The sequence below is a fragment of the Lepidochelys kempii genome, chromosome 3, assembly GCF_965140265.1.
Source record: "Lepidochelys kempii isolate rLepKem1 chromosome 3, rLepKem1.hap2, whole genome shotgun sequence".
NCBI classification, from domain to species: domain Eukaryota; kingdom Metazoa; phylum Chordata; order Testudines; family Cheloniidae; genus Lepidochelys; species Lepidochelys kempii.
This window is the reverse complement of record NC_133258.1, coordinates 17,538,798-17,556,668: the sequence shown is the minus strand read 5'-3', so window position 1 is coordinate 17,556,668 and position 17,871 is coordinate 17,538,798. Positions and strand designations below refer to the sequence as shown.

Genomic DNA, 17,871 nt, shown 5'->3' with positions numbered 1-17,871 from the left:
GGCATAATGGGGCATCTCCAGCAGCAAACAGGCTGCAAACTGTTGTGGAACTACAGGTTCAACAATCATGGACTTGCCTCCCTTTGCAGTCAATGGAGAACTCCTTACATCTCCCTCCTCCCCCATCCCCGACGCCCCAATGTTCAGTGTGGCATCAGGGGCCACATCCCTTTCCCTACCACTCCACACCAGGCAATATTAAGGACAACCACAACTTCAGATATGCTTACCTGTAAGAACCACAGTTGATGTATGTGTAGCTAAAATGGACATGAATGTTCCTTCTCCTTCTTTAAGCTCTGTTCCATAAATTTATTAAGGTTTAATGTATTTGCTCTTAACTTGGACAGAATTTTTTTGGAAGTGTTTTTGTTACTGAATAAAACTCTACTGTTGGGAAATAATTCATCTTTATTAGTTCCCAACAAATGATGCAGAATGCCTGACAGTAGTGAAAGCACCCACTTAGTTGTTATTGTACACTGTGACACAACTTATACAATCAGTGACAACTACCATGTAATAACCATAGATGAACTGCAAGCATCATAAAATTAATAGGTGCACTACCAATGTTATATTCTTAGATGTACACCAAGCACCACACAATTCCTACTGGGGCCCCAAACTGCAGAGACAGGTAGAGCACAGTACATTATAATATATTAAAACAACAAGGAGTCCAGTGGCACCTTAAAGACTAACAAATTTAGTTGGGCATAAGCGTTCGTGGGTAAAAAACCACTTCTTCAGATACATGGAGTGAAAAATTACAGATGCAGGCATTATATAATGACAAATGAAGAGAAGAGACAAGTGGAGCACCAGTGTTCACAGGGCCAATTCGATTGGGGTGGATGATAGATGAGGTGGTGTCCATTCCAGGAAAGGCAAAGCTGCTTTTGTAATGAGCCAGCCACTCCCAGTCCCTATTCAAGCCCAAATTAATGGTATTAATTTAACACCAATAGTGCCACCAGACTTCTTCTTGTTTTTGTGGATACAGACTAACAAGGCAACCCTCTGATACTAGAATACATTACTGTGGCTTGCTGTTAAAGTACTCTTTCAAAACCTCCCTGAGTCATATAGCTCCACATTGAGCTCTTCTGATAGCCTTTCTGACAGCTGTTCAAAGACATCAGACAGACGCTCCACCTCCGCCCTTCACCCCGGCGGCAACTTTTCCACCATTGCTTCAAAGATATTATGCAGGTCACAGCAGGCAGCTATAACCATTGGGATATTTTTATCACTGAGATCCAATCTTGTGAGTAAACAACGCCAGCATCCCTTCAACCTACCAAAAGCACATTTAGCTATCATTCTGAGCTGCTGAGCCTATAGAGGAATCTTTCCTTGGTGCTGCTGAGCTTCATGAACCAGGAGAGAAAGGGGTAGGCTGGATCCCCCAAGATCACTATTGGCATTTCAATATCACAAATGGTAATCCACTGGTTTGGAACAAAGGCCCCTGCCTGTACCTTCCTGAAAAAATCCTGTGTTCTTAAAGTTGTGAGCTTCATGCATCTTCCCTGACCAGCCAACACTGATGCTGGTGAAGCATCTCCTGTGATCCACCAGTGCTTCCATAAACATAAAAAAATAGCCCTTTCTATTGATGTACTCTGCGGCAAGGTGGCCTGCTGGAAAAATAAGGATATGCTTGCTGTCTACCACTCCACGGGAGTTCAGGAACCCCATGGCTGAAAATCCATCATGTCCTGAACATGGCTGAGAGACACAGTCCTGTGTAGGAGACGATTACTGACCCTTCACACTTGCGTGACAACAGCATCCACAGTGGATTTTCCAATTCCAAAATGATTTCCCACTGAGTTGTAGCAATTGAGGGCTGCAAGTTTTCACAGTGCAATCCGCCACTCGCTTCCCCACGGTCAGTGCAGCTCTCTTTTTGGCGTTCCTGCGCTAAAGGGTTGGGGTGAGCTCAGCAGACAGATTCAGGAATGGGGTCCTTGCCCATCTGAAAGTTCTACAGCCACTGCTTGTCATCCCAAGCCTGCATCACACTGTGATCCCACCAGACAGGGCTCATTTCTGGAGTCCAGAAGCCATGCTCCACCATTTGCCACTGCTCCATGAATGCCACCAGCAATTTTGAATTGGTTCTTGTTATGTCCCACAGCAGTCCACTCTCCAGTAAATTGTCATATTCTCCATGGCTCTTCTTGCAGCTCTGCAAATACCAGAGGATCATGTGTCCTGTGCTTGCAGTGCTCATGATAACACTGCAAAGCTGTGCAGGTTCCATGCTTCTGTCAGAGCTGGCAGACAGTGACAAGTTCCATGCTGGTTCATGGGAGGTTCAAAACAGGAGTGAAAATTATGAGATACGGAGGGCATTATGGAGTGGAGAAAGTTGCATGATGGGAACCTGACCCCACAGTTCCAGTCACACCAACACAACTTGTTGCTTCCCCACCGTGCATTGCCAAAACTTCCTGTAAGACAGCGTACTGGACAGTGGCAAGTTACACTCTTGGATACCTACCCAGGAAGCACTGCACATCAAAACAAGAGCTTCTGTTGAGTTGCGCAGTACTGACAAAAGGAGCCAAGTATGTGCACACAAGCAATATACTAACCAGAGGCGACGTGTCAGTGGGTGGGCCGGCAGCGGAAAGGGTGGGGCCGGGGCCAGGGCCAGGGCCAGAATAGAAGGGGCCGGGCCAAAGCCTCTTCTGGCTGCGCTGGGACACTGCCCAGTGCAGCACAGCAGCAGCCTGGGAGAGCACCTGGCTGCAGCAGTGGCGGGCTGCCCCCGCCCAGGTTTGGTTTCCAGGGACAGTGGCCGAGCAAAAGCCACAGCCCCTCCGCCCTCTCGGCATGTTCAGTCCCTGTCCCCAGAAGCCAAGCCCGGGCAGGCAGCAGACTGCCGCTGCTGCCCCTCCCCACACAGGCTCTCTCCCAGGCAGCTGGCTACACTGCACAGAGCAGTGACCAGGAGCAGCTCCGTCCCACTCCCCGCTTGGGTCTTGCTGCCAGGGAGAGCAGCTGAATGTACTGGGGGGGAGCAGGTGCAGTGGGAGGGCGGAGTCCCTCACAGGTAACATGGGGTGGGGGAAGAGGGTGGGGAGAGTGCAGAAGCCCCAGGCAGGGGACAGGGCAAAGACACGTGGGGAGGTCATATGTCCTCCCCTTTAGCTGGTGCCCCCCCCCCTCCGTATGGGGAGGCACCAGTCATCTATGATACTAACTGCGGCGGCTTTATGGCAACATAATTTGCACTGGCAAAAGCTTGTGGTATAGACCTGCCCTAAGTAGCTGATCTTTGAGCAATGTAATTTTCTGTTATATCCCCTCAAAAAGAGAAGCCAATGATTGTATTGTCTTAGCTCATGCTGCTGTTTGCTTGTAACTACAATTGGTAGTAAAGTCCACATACTTGCTATGAAACTCAATGGCCAATGGAAGTGTTACTTACTTACGGTGAGATCAACTTTGGAAGGATAAAAAAAAAGTTAACAGTGAATAAAATGTAGACATAATTTGAAAGATAAACTGGATACTTTCAGATGTAAAACACATTTAGAAAGAGAGTTAATGTAATTGGATATTACCTGCATTTAGACTACATGGTCTTCTGGTCAGGGGGTGTCTACTATTGTGTTTATAGAGTGCTTAGTACAATGTGGCTCTGCTCTTGATTGGTCCTTATGCCCTACTCTAATAAACTTAATTAATAATAGACATGGCAGAAGAATCTTTATAAGCTTTGCTTGAGAGTGCTAGATGGAGCAGGAAGTGACAAATTGTTGAATACAAGATAAAACTTCTAACACATGAATTAAAAATCACATAACTAGTTAGATTTCCATTATTTACCTCAAATTCTGAGGTCTGGGTCAGTTAGCTGCATTAAGACTCAGTGACAATAATTCACCTCTGATGAGCTAATCAGACAGCAGACACTAATTGCTAGACTGACAGATACAAAAGATGACAATCTTGATTGGTTGAGAGGTGAGCAACAGCTTTATTCTGGGCTGTAACTTCATCTCCCCTTTGGAAAGTTAATTCATCCTTTTAAAATTCGTAGCCATAATAGATCAACTTATGAAGGAAACAATAAGTAGATACTGATTTCTGTTAATACGAACACTAAGATTTGTCACTGTTCATACTTTGCCTCAGTAAATATCCACTTCACAAATCAGTGAATCTTGAGTCAAGAGAGATCAAAATCTTATTATACTGGAATTTTCTAATGAAGTTTGTTTTACAATGATCAGACTGTTGGGCAGATATCGCATAGCTAGTGCATCCCATGACAGATTAAACAAAGACAAGGACACCAGAGTAAAACAAATTTGAAAGTTTATAAATAGGTTTTAAAACGATTCCTCGTCCTCCAACTATCTCCCTTCCTCAAATGCACTTCTACAAGAAATACTGTCCTCTGCTAACACCACAACTAATCCTGTCTTTAAGACTACACGGTAAGTTTCCCAGTCAAAAAGTCATCTATTCTGCCATAGATCTGACAATTGAAGGAGTAAAAGTATATTTCAAATAACTGAATTTTTGAAGTTGGCAGCAACAATTTCAAAGGGAAGAACGGCACTTTGTAGAGAATAATCCTGCACTTGAATGGAGATGGACTGGATCATATAAGTCTTGCCCATCTCTAACTTTTGATCTATCTCCATATATTTCACCTCTGAGTTTTAAATATGATTGTATATTAATGTTATTTACTTAATGCCAGATGGTCAAAAATTTGTTGTGCTCCTGATGCATATCTGTTTTGCTTAAACAACATTTTCAAAATTCTGGGCAAGTAATTAGATTCACAAGCCATTTTTGAAGCAATTTCAGAGATGTTCGGGTAGGATTAAATGATTTTTTCATCTCCCCAAATTGGATGAAGAGTGAGTGGAACTCTGAATACAGTCTAGTAAAGAAAATATTAAAAACAAGAGCATGGGCCACTTCCATCTTGGAAAAAGGCAACAAGACTCAAGCATGTGCGTAAGTGCTTTCCTGAAGGCCTGTTTGCATAGAGCACACCAATGCGGATAACTGGTTCACCCCCACAATGAGAGTTACTCAAAGATTAAGATGCTAAATGTGAGTAAAAGGAGCAGAATCCAGTCTTTTATAAATATGCATATACTACACTGATTCCTTATTTCCAGGTCCACCCTGGCAAAGGAGGACTGCAGGATAGTATGAACAGTTACTTGACTTTCCCTCATCTTAAGTTTTTTGATTTGCTGAGATAGTATACCATTACAATTGTAATTTTAAAAGTTAAGTATGAGCTTGATGTTAATGTAGCATATGAGCCAGAGCCACTGCATCAGAAATTTTTTCATTTTTCAATCCGTGCTAGCCTGTACTATGTAAATTTCAAATAAGCTTAATCATCCATTGCCACATGATCTAATCATTTGAGTAATGTGAAGTCTCTTGACTACTTGTAACAAGTAAAGTTTACTCACATGAATAAATGTGGGTTGAGGGGGAGAGGGAATCAGGCCCTTAGCAGAAAACTCTGTGGCAATTTTAAATCCAACCCTCTCTGATCAAAACTTTCAATATACTCCCCTGCACTTTAAACAGAAGCAGGATAGGATTTAGTTTTCCACATGACAAAAAAAAATTGCTAAGCCATGTCAACTAATTAAAAGAATTTTTTTACTAGGCTATTTAAACAAAAAACAACACACACAATCTACATCTTTTATGTGTCCCTTTAATAAAATACATTTGCATAGTTATCTTACAGGTTTTTTTAAAAACAAAGATGAACAATTTTCTCATGCCAAGCATATCCTGCATTTGCATGATCTTAACGTGTATCCCCAACCATTAATACTACAGCTTGAAAAGAACAACAAAAGATATTTCAAGGCAACACACACCATTATGTAACAGTTTAATAGTTCCATTACATTAAAGTGTCATTATGCGATAGCAGCAGTCAGCACCACCATGGGCAAGGGTCTGTCAGCATTCCTATAACAGACGCCTATTTACAAGAGTTTACAACCTCACTGAAAAAGTCACTCTGAGATCCACTTTGGTGAACAAAGCCTTGGGCTCAGGTAATTATTCACCCATTAATAGGGGCAATTTCAATTATTATTAGAATGCAGAACTTTTTACAAATGGAACTTCTACCTTTTTATGCTCCTACAAGTAATAAAAAGCTATTGATACTTAGCATTTATATAGTGCTACGTATGCCTTCAAAGTGCTTCACAAGCATTAACTATTCATACATCTGTGCCTGCAACTGGATCTATCCTGGGCTGTGAGAGTGCAGGGGATTGACCTGTCTAGATCTGACTGCAAGATAAGGAACTTAGCTTTGAAAGTAACATTTGCAAACTAGACTCTTACAGAATTTGAAATATCAGCTACTGTGCAGGTACAATAATATTTCTGTTTCTGCCCCTTCTAATTCACTAGAGGAGTCTCCCCAATTCCCATACCACCCTTGTAGGGCTCCACATCATGCCATCCTCCTTTGTGACAGGAGGGACTGGACCCTTTACAACTAATTTTCTTAAATGGCTGGAACGGTGGCTGAACCTACATATCTCTCCAAGGATGTGCCTGAGAGACTGGGTCAATGTAGTCACCGAGATGCTAACATAGTTGTAAGCATCGAAATTAAACCCACATGAGCAAGGAAATTCACTTTTAAAGCTAAAATCTGTTTAGACTAAGCTGCTCCCATCTATATACCTGTATTGATACAGCAGGGTTCTTTAAAATCTTGCCTTAAAATAAGTATTCTGCACAGCCTCTTCTTATCCGTAATCTAAAATGTGTATTAAAAAAATCCTTCTGTACCATTATGTGACCAGACCACATAGTTATCTGGTGCATCATGTCTAACCTGAAAAATGAAAAGGAGTACTTGTGGCACCTTAGAGACTAACCAATTTATTTGAGCATGAGCTTTCGTGAGCTACAGCTCAAGCTCACGAAAGCTCATGCTCAAATAAATTGGTTAGTCTCTAAGGTGCCACAAGTACTCCTTTTCTTTTTGCAAATACAGACTAACACGGCTGTTACTCTGAAACCTGAAAAATCTGTCTGATGTAGAAGATAAACACTGTGAGGGAGGGACTGTGGCCTTTTCCATTTTTTACAGTGCAGAGCTCATAGATGATGCTCAAATAACACTGCTCTACGCAGTGCAGTTTTAGCTGTGTCAGTCCCAGGATATTAGAGAGACAAGGTGGAAGAGGTAATATTTTATTGGACCAACTTCTTTCTGTTTGTGAGAGAGGTAAGCTTTTGAGCTCTTTCTGGCTGAAAAGATTGTTTCTCTCACCAACAGAAGTTGGTCCAACAAAAGATATTACCTCACCCATCTTGGCTTTCAAATAACACTACAACATTTAATTACAACAGAGAAAGCCCATGGCAGCATGCCTCTGAACTCAGTTCTAGCACCTGTAAATTCAAACTGAATGCAGCTGTTTGTGTTTTAATTGTGAATGCTTATTTCCAGCTATGGATTTACATGGGTCAAACCATACAGATATAGAATGCTATCCCTAATATTCAACTGCAGTTGTGTATACGTGGGTAAAGCATTATTTATTGCTGAAAAATACCATAATATTATTTCCCAGCACATACTAGACAGGGCATGACTTTATTTATTTATTTACTGAGGTCTTTTGGCAATCAAGGCAACAATTTTATTGGCTATTAGAGGGTTATATCTGGCCCAAACTCTCTGGGTTAATAGTGCCTTGAATTTCGAATTTTTAAAAGTGAATGGGTCCCAAAGACACCCAGATATTGGCCTACAATAAGTAACAATTTGATATGACTGTTGTACCATAGCAGCACATTTCTGCCTGTATTAAACAGATCTGCAAAATCAGAAAATTAAGAGAAGGCAATACAGGGCAATTAGCACATTTTAATAGAAACAGCCTTAGCTAAAAATCTAATTTCAACATGAAAAAGACATTAAGTCAGCTAGAACATTGCTATTTGAGCAATTAATTAGCAGATTCTTTGCCTCTAATTAAAGTTAATTTATTCAAGAACAGAATATTAATTGAGATAAAATACAACTGGAATAAAAATCCATTTATAGTTTGATGTAGGCACCTTACTGTAATTTGTATTGCACAAAATATATATCTCTGACCTAAGGGACACATATACATTACTTGATAAAGTATATTAAATACATAATATTTCACCCCTTTTATAGAACTTTTGGAAGAAGGCTTTTAAATCTCTGTAATTGTATTAACACTTTTTCCGGATAGTACCTCACAACATTCATATATATTGTAAACTTACAGTAGTTTGTAAACAATTTCAGATTGCATAATCCACATGTTTGTTATTTCAATCCCAAATTCAGGAAGCAAACTGAATTTAATACTGCATCTACTAGAAATTCTCTTTGCGTTGTATGGATCACAGAACTGTTTTATTAGATGTATGGTCTGCCATCAAATAGACCCCTTCATTTTAAAAGCAACTAAAAGAAATCTACTTACTAGCTTTTTTTCCCTTTTAAAATAATTTAGGGCTGCTAAAAGATGCAAGATTTATAGCCCTGGAGACAGAAGTCCTGATTTTATCCACATAACAGAGACAGCATGGGCAGTACAAGTTTACCTATAACACTCTGCCCCTCAAACCCTGAACTGGAAAAGCTACCTCTGAACCAGGAGAGCGGATGGTTCAGTTTCCAAGCCCATTTAAATCCTTGGCCTTCCTCTTTCAGCTAACAAGTGTGTCTACTAGTGTCTTTTCTGGTGGTGGCATATATTATTGTGGACACTTGTATAGGAGGAACTTGACTGAGACCACCAATTCATTTTGTAATAGGAAGAACAGCAGCTTTCAGATGCCAAAGACTTTCATTCACTATTGACCTGGGCCAGATATGACCTGGTGTCCTCGAGATGAAAGACTCTCTAGCCAATTATCAGTCTTCAGAACCATTCAGTCCTGTACCAGAACTCTTAATTTAAAAAAAAAAAGAAAAGAAAAGAAAATGAGGACAGATTGGTGAGTCTGACAGCACAGAGGCAGCATGGTACCAATTGTAGTAAGATTAGATGATGCTGTTCACCAAAACTGACGACAAGTGTGTTACAATGGTAAAATGTTTGAGGGAAGGTGGTGGCCAAGGGATAGGACACACCCACCCAAAGTAACTTGCAGGCCAGCCCACAAATTATATTAGCCTAGTTTGCCTTTGCCTTGAGAGAAAATGCCCCATAGTGCTACTGTGATGAGATGAGAGAAGAAAATGAAATGAAAGCATCCTCCATTCCACCTCTAAACTCCTCTCCTCACAAAAAGGCCATTTGGAAGGCTGGACTGAATCAGACAAAACAGTTCTATGATCTAAAACCTAAACTACATGGCATACTTGTAGTCACAGTGGCACTCTGTAATGTAGAAAGATAGGCCAGGTTTTATTTTTTGGATGAATCATATATGTTGCCAATTTAAAAAGCTCACTGTGCACAGGATTAAACTAAGTCTATCAGATCAGTAATCAGCAAACATTTCAATTCTGCAAAGTATGCACAGGTTATAACATTACAAGAAGACATCTGCCCATATAAAACAGCTCAGCTAACTTGTGCAAATAGTGGGTCTTTGTGTGTCTGAAATCCCACCATGCAAGGGATACCTTGATATGCATGCTAATGATCTATGATTATCAATAAGAAAAGGAAAAAAACACTAGAGGAAACCAGAGTGGACAGCAGTGAAAGCCACACAAAGACCCACTATCCTTTCTGGTTTTACAAATTAATTGTAACAGTAGATTATAAAACACAAAAAATTAATTCTCGTGTGGATCTAACATTCAAACGAAGCAAATGGATTGTGTCAGATATTTGAGCAGGGCTGTCCACCCTGCCTCCACGCTATAGTCAAACTTGGATAGTGGGTCTCTGAGGTGCTTTCACACTGGAAGACAACATTGGGTCCTAAAAAAAAAAAATGAAGGATAAAATGAACACAAACACAAATCTGAAGAGTGAAACATGAGTACTAAGGACAAAAGAAGACAGAACAACACTGAAAGGTTAGAAAGGAATGACTAACATTCAACTTTCCTAAAATAAAACGTCATACCTTTCTATTCTTTCAATTCTATATTTTGTAAGCATACACAAGCAATTATTTGTGCCTAAAAATAATTTTATCAACCAACCATCACAGATGCTCACCAATACACCGCAGCTAATTCATTCACAAAAACCCCCAAAAACCCTTTCTCATGAAAGATTTAAAGGTGTATTACTAATTAAGATATGTGAACCTAAAGCAAAATGGGTGAAATCCGGGCTTCAATGAAGTCAATGGCAAAACTCCCACTGACTTCAAGGAAGCCAGGATTTCACTACAAGATTAATAGCAAGAAATTACTGCTCCACTTTCTACATGCTCTGGAAAATACTTGCTCAGATTAAGACATGGTTACAAATAAAATTAACTTGCTGATTCTGGTCAGTGGCCCATGTGAAATGAAACTTGGTTGCCTGCTGAATATATGTTCATGTCACAGAAAGTACCGCTTCAATCTGCACAATTGTTGGAAGTCTCATTTTAGAAGACAAGGACTTCATGGGCATAAACCATGTACTACTCTCACTCCCAGCTGATATGTTAAGATTCCATGGGAAAATTATGAATTATTTATTGTAAGAATAATACACACAAACATGCCATTAAATATTATCATAAACAAAGGGTTGTAATACTCCTTTAATCGTATCTATATATACACATATTTTAACTACATACTGAAAATTCTCTTTACTGAAGGAAGATTCACTCTTCACCTAATCTAGGTCAATTTTGTGCAAATATTAGGATGAGGGCTATTAAAATGTCGTCACAACACAAGGAACTCCTCTACCACCACCACAATTGCTCTCAACTTGGCTCTTAAACATTTAATTCTGCAGGTCACTAAAAATTGATCTGGTTAGTGATGGTGGCCCATGGACCACAGTCTGAAAATGAGGGAGATAATATACTAGGATCTTCACCTGCTGCTGTAAAATGTCCTTTGTGTGTGTCAGATTTGTTTTCCCACTTTCAAATATCATCACTTTCCACTGACTATAACAGACACCAGGAGAAAAATGAAAGGAAACATGCAGGTTACAATACTTCAGCTGGCAATTCAATTCCTAAATTTGTCTTTAACAAATATACTAGACTTCTCAAGCTGTGTTCACTTCTTTGAGGTTTTAATTTCCAAACAGGTCCTGGGCACAATGCATCAAACAAATTCTGTGGGAAGACTCTCCCACTGATTTCTACAGCACACTTATGCTAATTTCTGCAGCCAATTTAAATAAGTACAAGAAGCTTATTTTAAAGAAAACCAATTATGCAGTTGGTAAATTATATATATTTTAAAGTGTTGTTGTGATTTTCTTAATTTTTAATTCTCCCTCAGTGTTCTTCTTCCAATCACACACTACAGGCATCAGGGGGTTGATGTAAATTTCCCCTTCTTTGTACAGCTCTATGCAATTTTTATATAATTGAAATATAACACTAACATGAAAAAAAATAGCTGGATTTTCAAAATGAGGTTTCCACATATGCCTCCTTGTGTGTGTGCACTTAAGTTACACAAGCAATACCTGATGTACGCAGGCATATTTGGTAGGTGCACACAGAGCAAGTTAGATGCTGAGCTGACCATGTGTAAACACATGATTTGCAGTCACATCAGGAATGTGTATGCTTAAGTTTAGACATATGATTCTTGACACCAGGGACTGAAATCTGGGTCTTTGCAGACAACCACTCAACATAGAAAAAAATAAAAGAGGGCATCCTAAGCAGGAATTTAGAAGAAGTTTTACGTCTCCTCAAGCCTTACTTCCTGTTTCCCTTTCCCTTCCCACTTCACTTGGTTCTTTTTCAGACATTAGCACAATGTCGGGTCTATTTCCTTATGCTATCCAAGCAGGGAGTGTTCTTGTGACTATTGCCCTGCCTGGACATTTTGCACCATCAAATAGGGGAAGAATTCTGAGATTGAAAGTAAACTCCCTAGTCATGGAGCATATGGATTTATGGATAAGGCTACGTTTTAGTCACAGGTATTTTTAGTAATAGGTCACAGGCAGTAAACAAAAATTCACAGCCCATGATGTGTCTATGACTTCTACTATACACCCCTGACTAAATCTTCGGGGGGCGCCAGCCCAGGGGTGCCGCAGATGCTTGGAGGGGTGGTACCTCTGCTGGTATTGGGGGGGAGGGTTGGCAAGTCCAACAGGCTTCCTACCTGGCTCTGCACCTCCCCGGAAGTGGCAAGATCCCCCTCACTCAGGTGCAGACATGGCCAGGCAGCTCTGTGCACTGCCTCCACCCAGAGTGCTGGCTTCACAGCTCCCATTGGTCGGGAACTGTGGCCAACGGGAGCTGCGGGGGTGGTGCCTGCAGGCAGAGGCAATGTGCAGTGCTGTCTGGCCACGCCTATGCCTAGGAGCTGAGCGAGGGGGATTTCATCACTTCTGGGGAGCCCTCCAGGTAAGCGCCGCCCAGAGCCCACCTCACCCCATCCCGTGCCCCAACTCCCTGCCCCTTTCCACACCCAAACTCCTGCTGCTGCTGCTAGGGAAGTGGGGCACAGTGGCCTGAGACTGCCCGAGCAGCAGCTGGTGCGACTGGCACAGGGGCTGCCTGAGCTGCCACCAGGCCAGATGCACTGGCCACTAAAAGAAGTCACGGAAAGTTACGGAATCCGTGACCTCCGTGACAAACTCGCAGCCTTAATTATGGATGATGTAGTACAACTACACTTATGTCCACAAAAGTGAGAGCTTATAGCAAATATGATGCTATAACATTAATATTTGTTAAATTTGCCCCTTCATGCTTCCTACTAAAAATCCCTTTGAAGTTCCACTTCCTTCACATATTCCACTGAAAAATTTCATGCATTTTCCCCTCCTACAAAGTTGGCTATGTTGTGTGGTATATAAGGTCCAGCAAGTGGCTGGTACCCAACTCAGCTGAAACACATGAAATCACTTTAGCAGCAAAAGACTTTGGCTGTAATTTCTGAACATGTACTTCATTCACTTACAGGATTAAGTTCCTGAACCTCAAAACATCAACAGGATTGCTTCTTAAATCAGAGACTTCTTGACAGAGACAACTGGAATAACCAAGCACTAGTGAAAGTGTACGTTGCTGACTGCTATTGGTAGGCCCTCTCTCATTCACACACTTGCAAAAGAAAATTTTGTCCACAACTGGCAATTGTTTCTGTGGGGAATGCTGGTACTCAAGATCCACATTTGGGAGGAAGCCAACTTAGCGACATGGCAATGAGTAAATAAGAACAGCTTATGTGTCTAATTATGACCCAATTTCAGGACTACTTTTGTTGGAATGAATAACATGCATAAAGATCTTGCACCTACTTCTCATGCTTCATCTACATGAATCCCAGTACTTTAAATACACCTCTCCCTCCTAAACCCATACACCCCACTATCCCACCACTGCAGGACAGCCTCCATTCGAATGAAATACAGGAACTGTTGAATAGTACATATCAACACAAAAACACACTGCAGAGAATGGGAAGTAAAGATCAGTTCATAGCTGAAAGGGACATGGAATTCAGGTAAGTCAAAAGCATTTATCTAAACTGAAACATAATCGGGACACTTGGGCTAACATTTCTATCCTTTTGGGATATTCCTCAGAATTTTTAATGGTCACAAGTGGTCAGGACTCTGGTTTTACAAATGCCCCAAAGTAATTTAGCAATTAGGTGGGATTCTGTCTGTATCCAAACAAAAAACTCTCAAAGCACCAGGTTAATGCCGAACCTGTATCTATTTAAATCAATTTATACTATGTGCTATTAAGATATAGATCCATTCTGAATTCTGAATGCTTTTTCTATGCTGGGACAACTACAAATGGTAGTGCTTGCAACACCAGAAGGGAAAGGTGAGGTATTTCCAGTAGAGATAAGGAGGTGTTAGTACTGTTATACAAGGCACTGGTGAGACCTCATCTGGAATACTGTGTGCAGTTCTGGTCTCCCATGATTAAGAAGGATGAATTCAAACTGGAACAGCTACAGAGAAGGGCTACTAGGATGATCCGAGGAATGGAAAACCTGTCTTATGAAAGGAGACTCAAGGGGCTTGGCTTGTTTAGCCTAACCAAAAGATGGCTGAGCGGAGATATGATTGCTCTCTATAAATATATCAGAGGGATAAATACCAGAGAGGGAGAGGAATTATTTAAACTCAGTACCAATGTGACACAAGAACAAATGGATATAAACTGGCCATCAGGAAGTTTAGACTTGAAATTAGACAAAGGAGGAACCAAAAGGAGGAACCATCAGAGGAGTGAAATTCTGGAACAGCCTTCTCAGGGAAGCAGTGGGGGCAAAAGACCTATCTGGCTTCAAGATTAAACTTGATAAGTTTATGGAAGAGATAGGTATGACGGGATAACATGATTTTTGGCAATTAATTTATCTTTAACTATTCATGGTAAATAGGCCCAATGGCCTGTGATGGGATGTTAGATGGGGTGGGATCTGAGTTACTACAGAGAATTCTGTCCTGGGTATCTGGCTGGTGAATCTTGTCCACATGCTCAGGGTTCAGCTGATCGCCATATTTGCTGTTGGGAAGGAATTCTCCTCCAGAGCAGATTGGAAGAGGCCCTGGGGGTTTTTCGCCTTCCTCTGTAGCATGGGGCACAGGTCACTTGCTGGAGGATTCTCTGCACCTTGACGTCTTTAAACCATGATTTGAGGACTTCAATAGCTCAGACATAGGTGAGAGGTTTATTGCAAGAGTGGGTGGGTGAGATTCTGTGGCCTGCATTGTGCAGAAGGTCAGACTAGATGATCATAATGGTCCCTTCTGACCTTAATATCTATGAGTCTATGAGAAAGTTTACTTTACTTTTGCCATTTTACAGCAACACCTGCTGCCTGATCAAGAGAAGAATGGAATTAACTGAAGAGCTAGGGCCTGGTATGTAAAAGAGAAATTAAAAGCTGTGACACAGGACCTCCTGGTGCCAACTAGCAGGTGGCCTGGGGGGCTGCACAGAGTTTTACAGAGATCCTCTTGGTCAGATATCTGCATAATAGATCTCCAAAGGGTGGCACGCAAAGTCACTACCAAGAGCCAGTAGCCCACTGGTCATCATAATCATTCCAAAATGTATATACAGATAATATTTGAGTTAGGTATCTGTATGGGAAATTATGTTCTTAAGGTCCTGGAATTAAGGCAGATCACCAAGAGGTGGCATACTTCAGAAATGTTCCTTTCAGGCAGGAGGCAGCAGATACCTGTCCCACTGTCTTGTCATTTGTGTATTGTATGCCTCACGCTGTAAGCCTATTTGCATACTGCACAAAAGGAAAAAGAAGAGATTGCAAAATCTACAAGCGAGGAAATTCACAGCATGAAACAAACAGCTTGGGGTGTCTTGTTTATGACTAACGACAAGGGATTGTAAGGATATATCTGGGGGCACAAGGAAACAAACAAGGTCCTTTGCCTAGGAGGCAAGCTGACAGTGTCTGTCTCATGGAAGGTTTCAGAGTAGCAGCCGTGTTAGTCTGTATTTGCAAAAAGAAAAGGAGTACTTGTGGCACCTTAGAGACTAACACATTTATCTGAGCATAAGCTTTCGTGAGCCACAGCTCACTTCATCGGATGCATTCAGTGGAAAATACAGTGGGGAGATTTATACACACAGAGAACATGAAACAATGGGTGTTATCATACACACTGTAAGGAGAGTGATCACTTAAGATGAGCTAATACCAGGCGGGGGTGGGGGAGAGGGACGGACACGGACGACCCACAGCCCATTCTGGCTGTAAATGCAGCAAGGATTTTGGGTGAGCAATACTCTACAAGACATGATAGTACCTTGTTAATTAAGTCTAGGCTCTAAATGCACATTATGATTTTGTTTTACATATAACCGTTTATTTTCAATACTTCTAGTTGCTATTACTTGAATCTTTATGCTTTGTTAAATACACTTAGATATGTTTATAGTGAAATCAAGTATAAGTGCTATGTGTTCAGTGGAGCAGTAATCTGAGGGGGAACTGGTGAGCTGGGGTTTGCAGTTTCCTCGGAAGCAATGAGTTTGTGAACACTGAGTGTCCAGTAGACCAGGACCTGCCCATTCCTGGGAGATACTTGGAAGGCTTGACAGTTGGGAGTATAACAATGGCTAACTGGCAGAGAAACAGCAGAGCCTGCAAGATGTAGAGGGAGTGCTTATGTTGCCCATGGCTAGTCGAGCTGGTGAGCTGACCCCCCAACAGACACAGGCAAGACTTCCTCACGCTAAGGGCAGTGATAGTAAGGTACCCTGGGAAGCGTCACAAAGCCATTAAGGTTTGTCCCAAGCCATTAATGCCTTGGGTTCAGATGACAAAACTGATTTTATCATGCTGTCCCTGACCCAAGATGAAAGGCTGAGGGAGTGAAAACTGTAGTGACCTAGCACTGGAATGAGAGGCCAAAGACAGAACTTTCACAGTGCTTGTATGTTAGAAAGAGAATGTAACATGTATCCTTCACATTAACAACACAAATTTGAACTAGAATTCAGTATCCAGCTTGCCCCCAGATAACCCACATTTGTTGATCTTGAGGACGTGCTGCAAAGCCCATCTCTTTCTCAGGATTTTGAAGAAGCAAGGATGATTTGAGGGTTGGGATAGATATATTGTAAGCTGGGATTCACTGGTTAGGGTGGGGATCTTTTTCTTTCCTTTTTATAGTTTGGGGAAGCTGCTGTGCTTCTTTTTTTAAGTTGGTATGTACTTTTAATGTATTCTAAAGCTGCCTAAAGTCTTATAAGTGTTTTTCGTATTTTGTAGAAATCCAAAGAAAGAAAAATAATAAAATACAGTAGAACAAGTACATCTGCACTGACTGAGAGACTCATTGCTAATTAAAAAATACTGTGAACAATTTAAAAGCAAGGTTAATACATCACAGGTGTAATGTTTATTTAGGGGCCTCACAGCAGCACTGCTGCTACTAAACCTTGGCTGAAAAAATGGAGTGACAATATTTTAGTGTAGATTTGTCAAGTGGAAGAGTGAAGTTCTGATGTACTTACACACCCATTAGAAGTCCTATGGCTCCTAGTTCTAAGCACAAAATAGTTCTAAACACAATAATTGAATGTTAAATCTTAGAAATGCAATGCAAAATTCTTTCAAAAATTATTTCTTACACTGTTGGCTTGGATCAGAGTCTGTGGTCATCTTCACATAGTTTGAAGGAAAGAGACCTGTCACACCACTGATTTCTCCTTGCCACCAATCTGCATCATCTTTGCTCAGTACATTAATGATCTGCCCCTTGGAGAAAGTGAGCTCATCTTCATTGTTTGCCGCATAATCATACATTGCTATTACTTGACATACTAGGAAGAAAAAGAATATTCACAACAAGGGTTAGCACAACTTCTAGTATAAGGTAAGTCAGAGTTAAGACTGCATAAAGCCCACAGAAAATACCTATGAGACAAACCATTTTCAAGGACAAACCAAAAAAATCAACCCCAGAATATTTTATCTTGACGTGGGAGTACAGTTTGACAGCCCTGTCTTCCCCTTTTATTAATAATGTGGTCAGCGATAGATTAAATTAACTTTGGTCAGTTTTTCTCTCTAGTTCCCAACTTTACAATTCTATCTACTTGGGTAGTTAGATGGTTCCCATAACTATAGCATCTGTTCACCTTCCAAATATTCAAACATAAAAATAAGTGAAACATCTTTCTCCCCACCCTGTCAGAGAAACAGATTAATTATTTTATAGTGGATATTTGTGTGAGAGA

General features: G+C 41.0%; 1 protein-coding gene across 11 annotated transcripts in view; it reads right to left on the bottom strand.

Moving 5' to 3' along the window:
• The window catches only part of ITSN2 (intersectin 2), a 122,054-nt gene that overhangs the window by 28,193 nt on the left and 75,990 nt on the right, over positions 1 to 17,871 (bottom strand). For all 11 annotated transcript variants that reach the window (XM_073335823.1, XM_073335822.1, XM_073335829.1 and 8 more), the window contains one exon: positions 17,263 to 17,454. In XM_073335823.1, the coding sequence (XP_073191924.1) occupies positions 17,263 to 17,454 (192 nt within the window). The remainder of the gene's footprint in view (positions 1 to 17,262; positions 17,455 to 17,871) is intronic.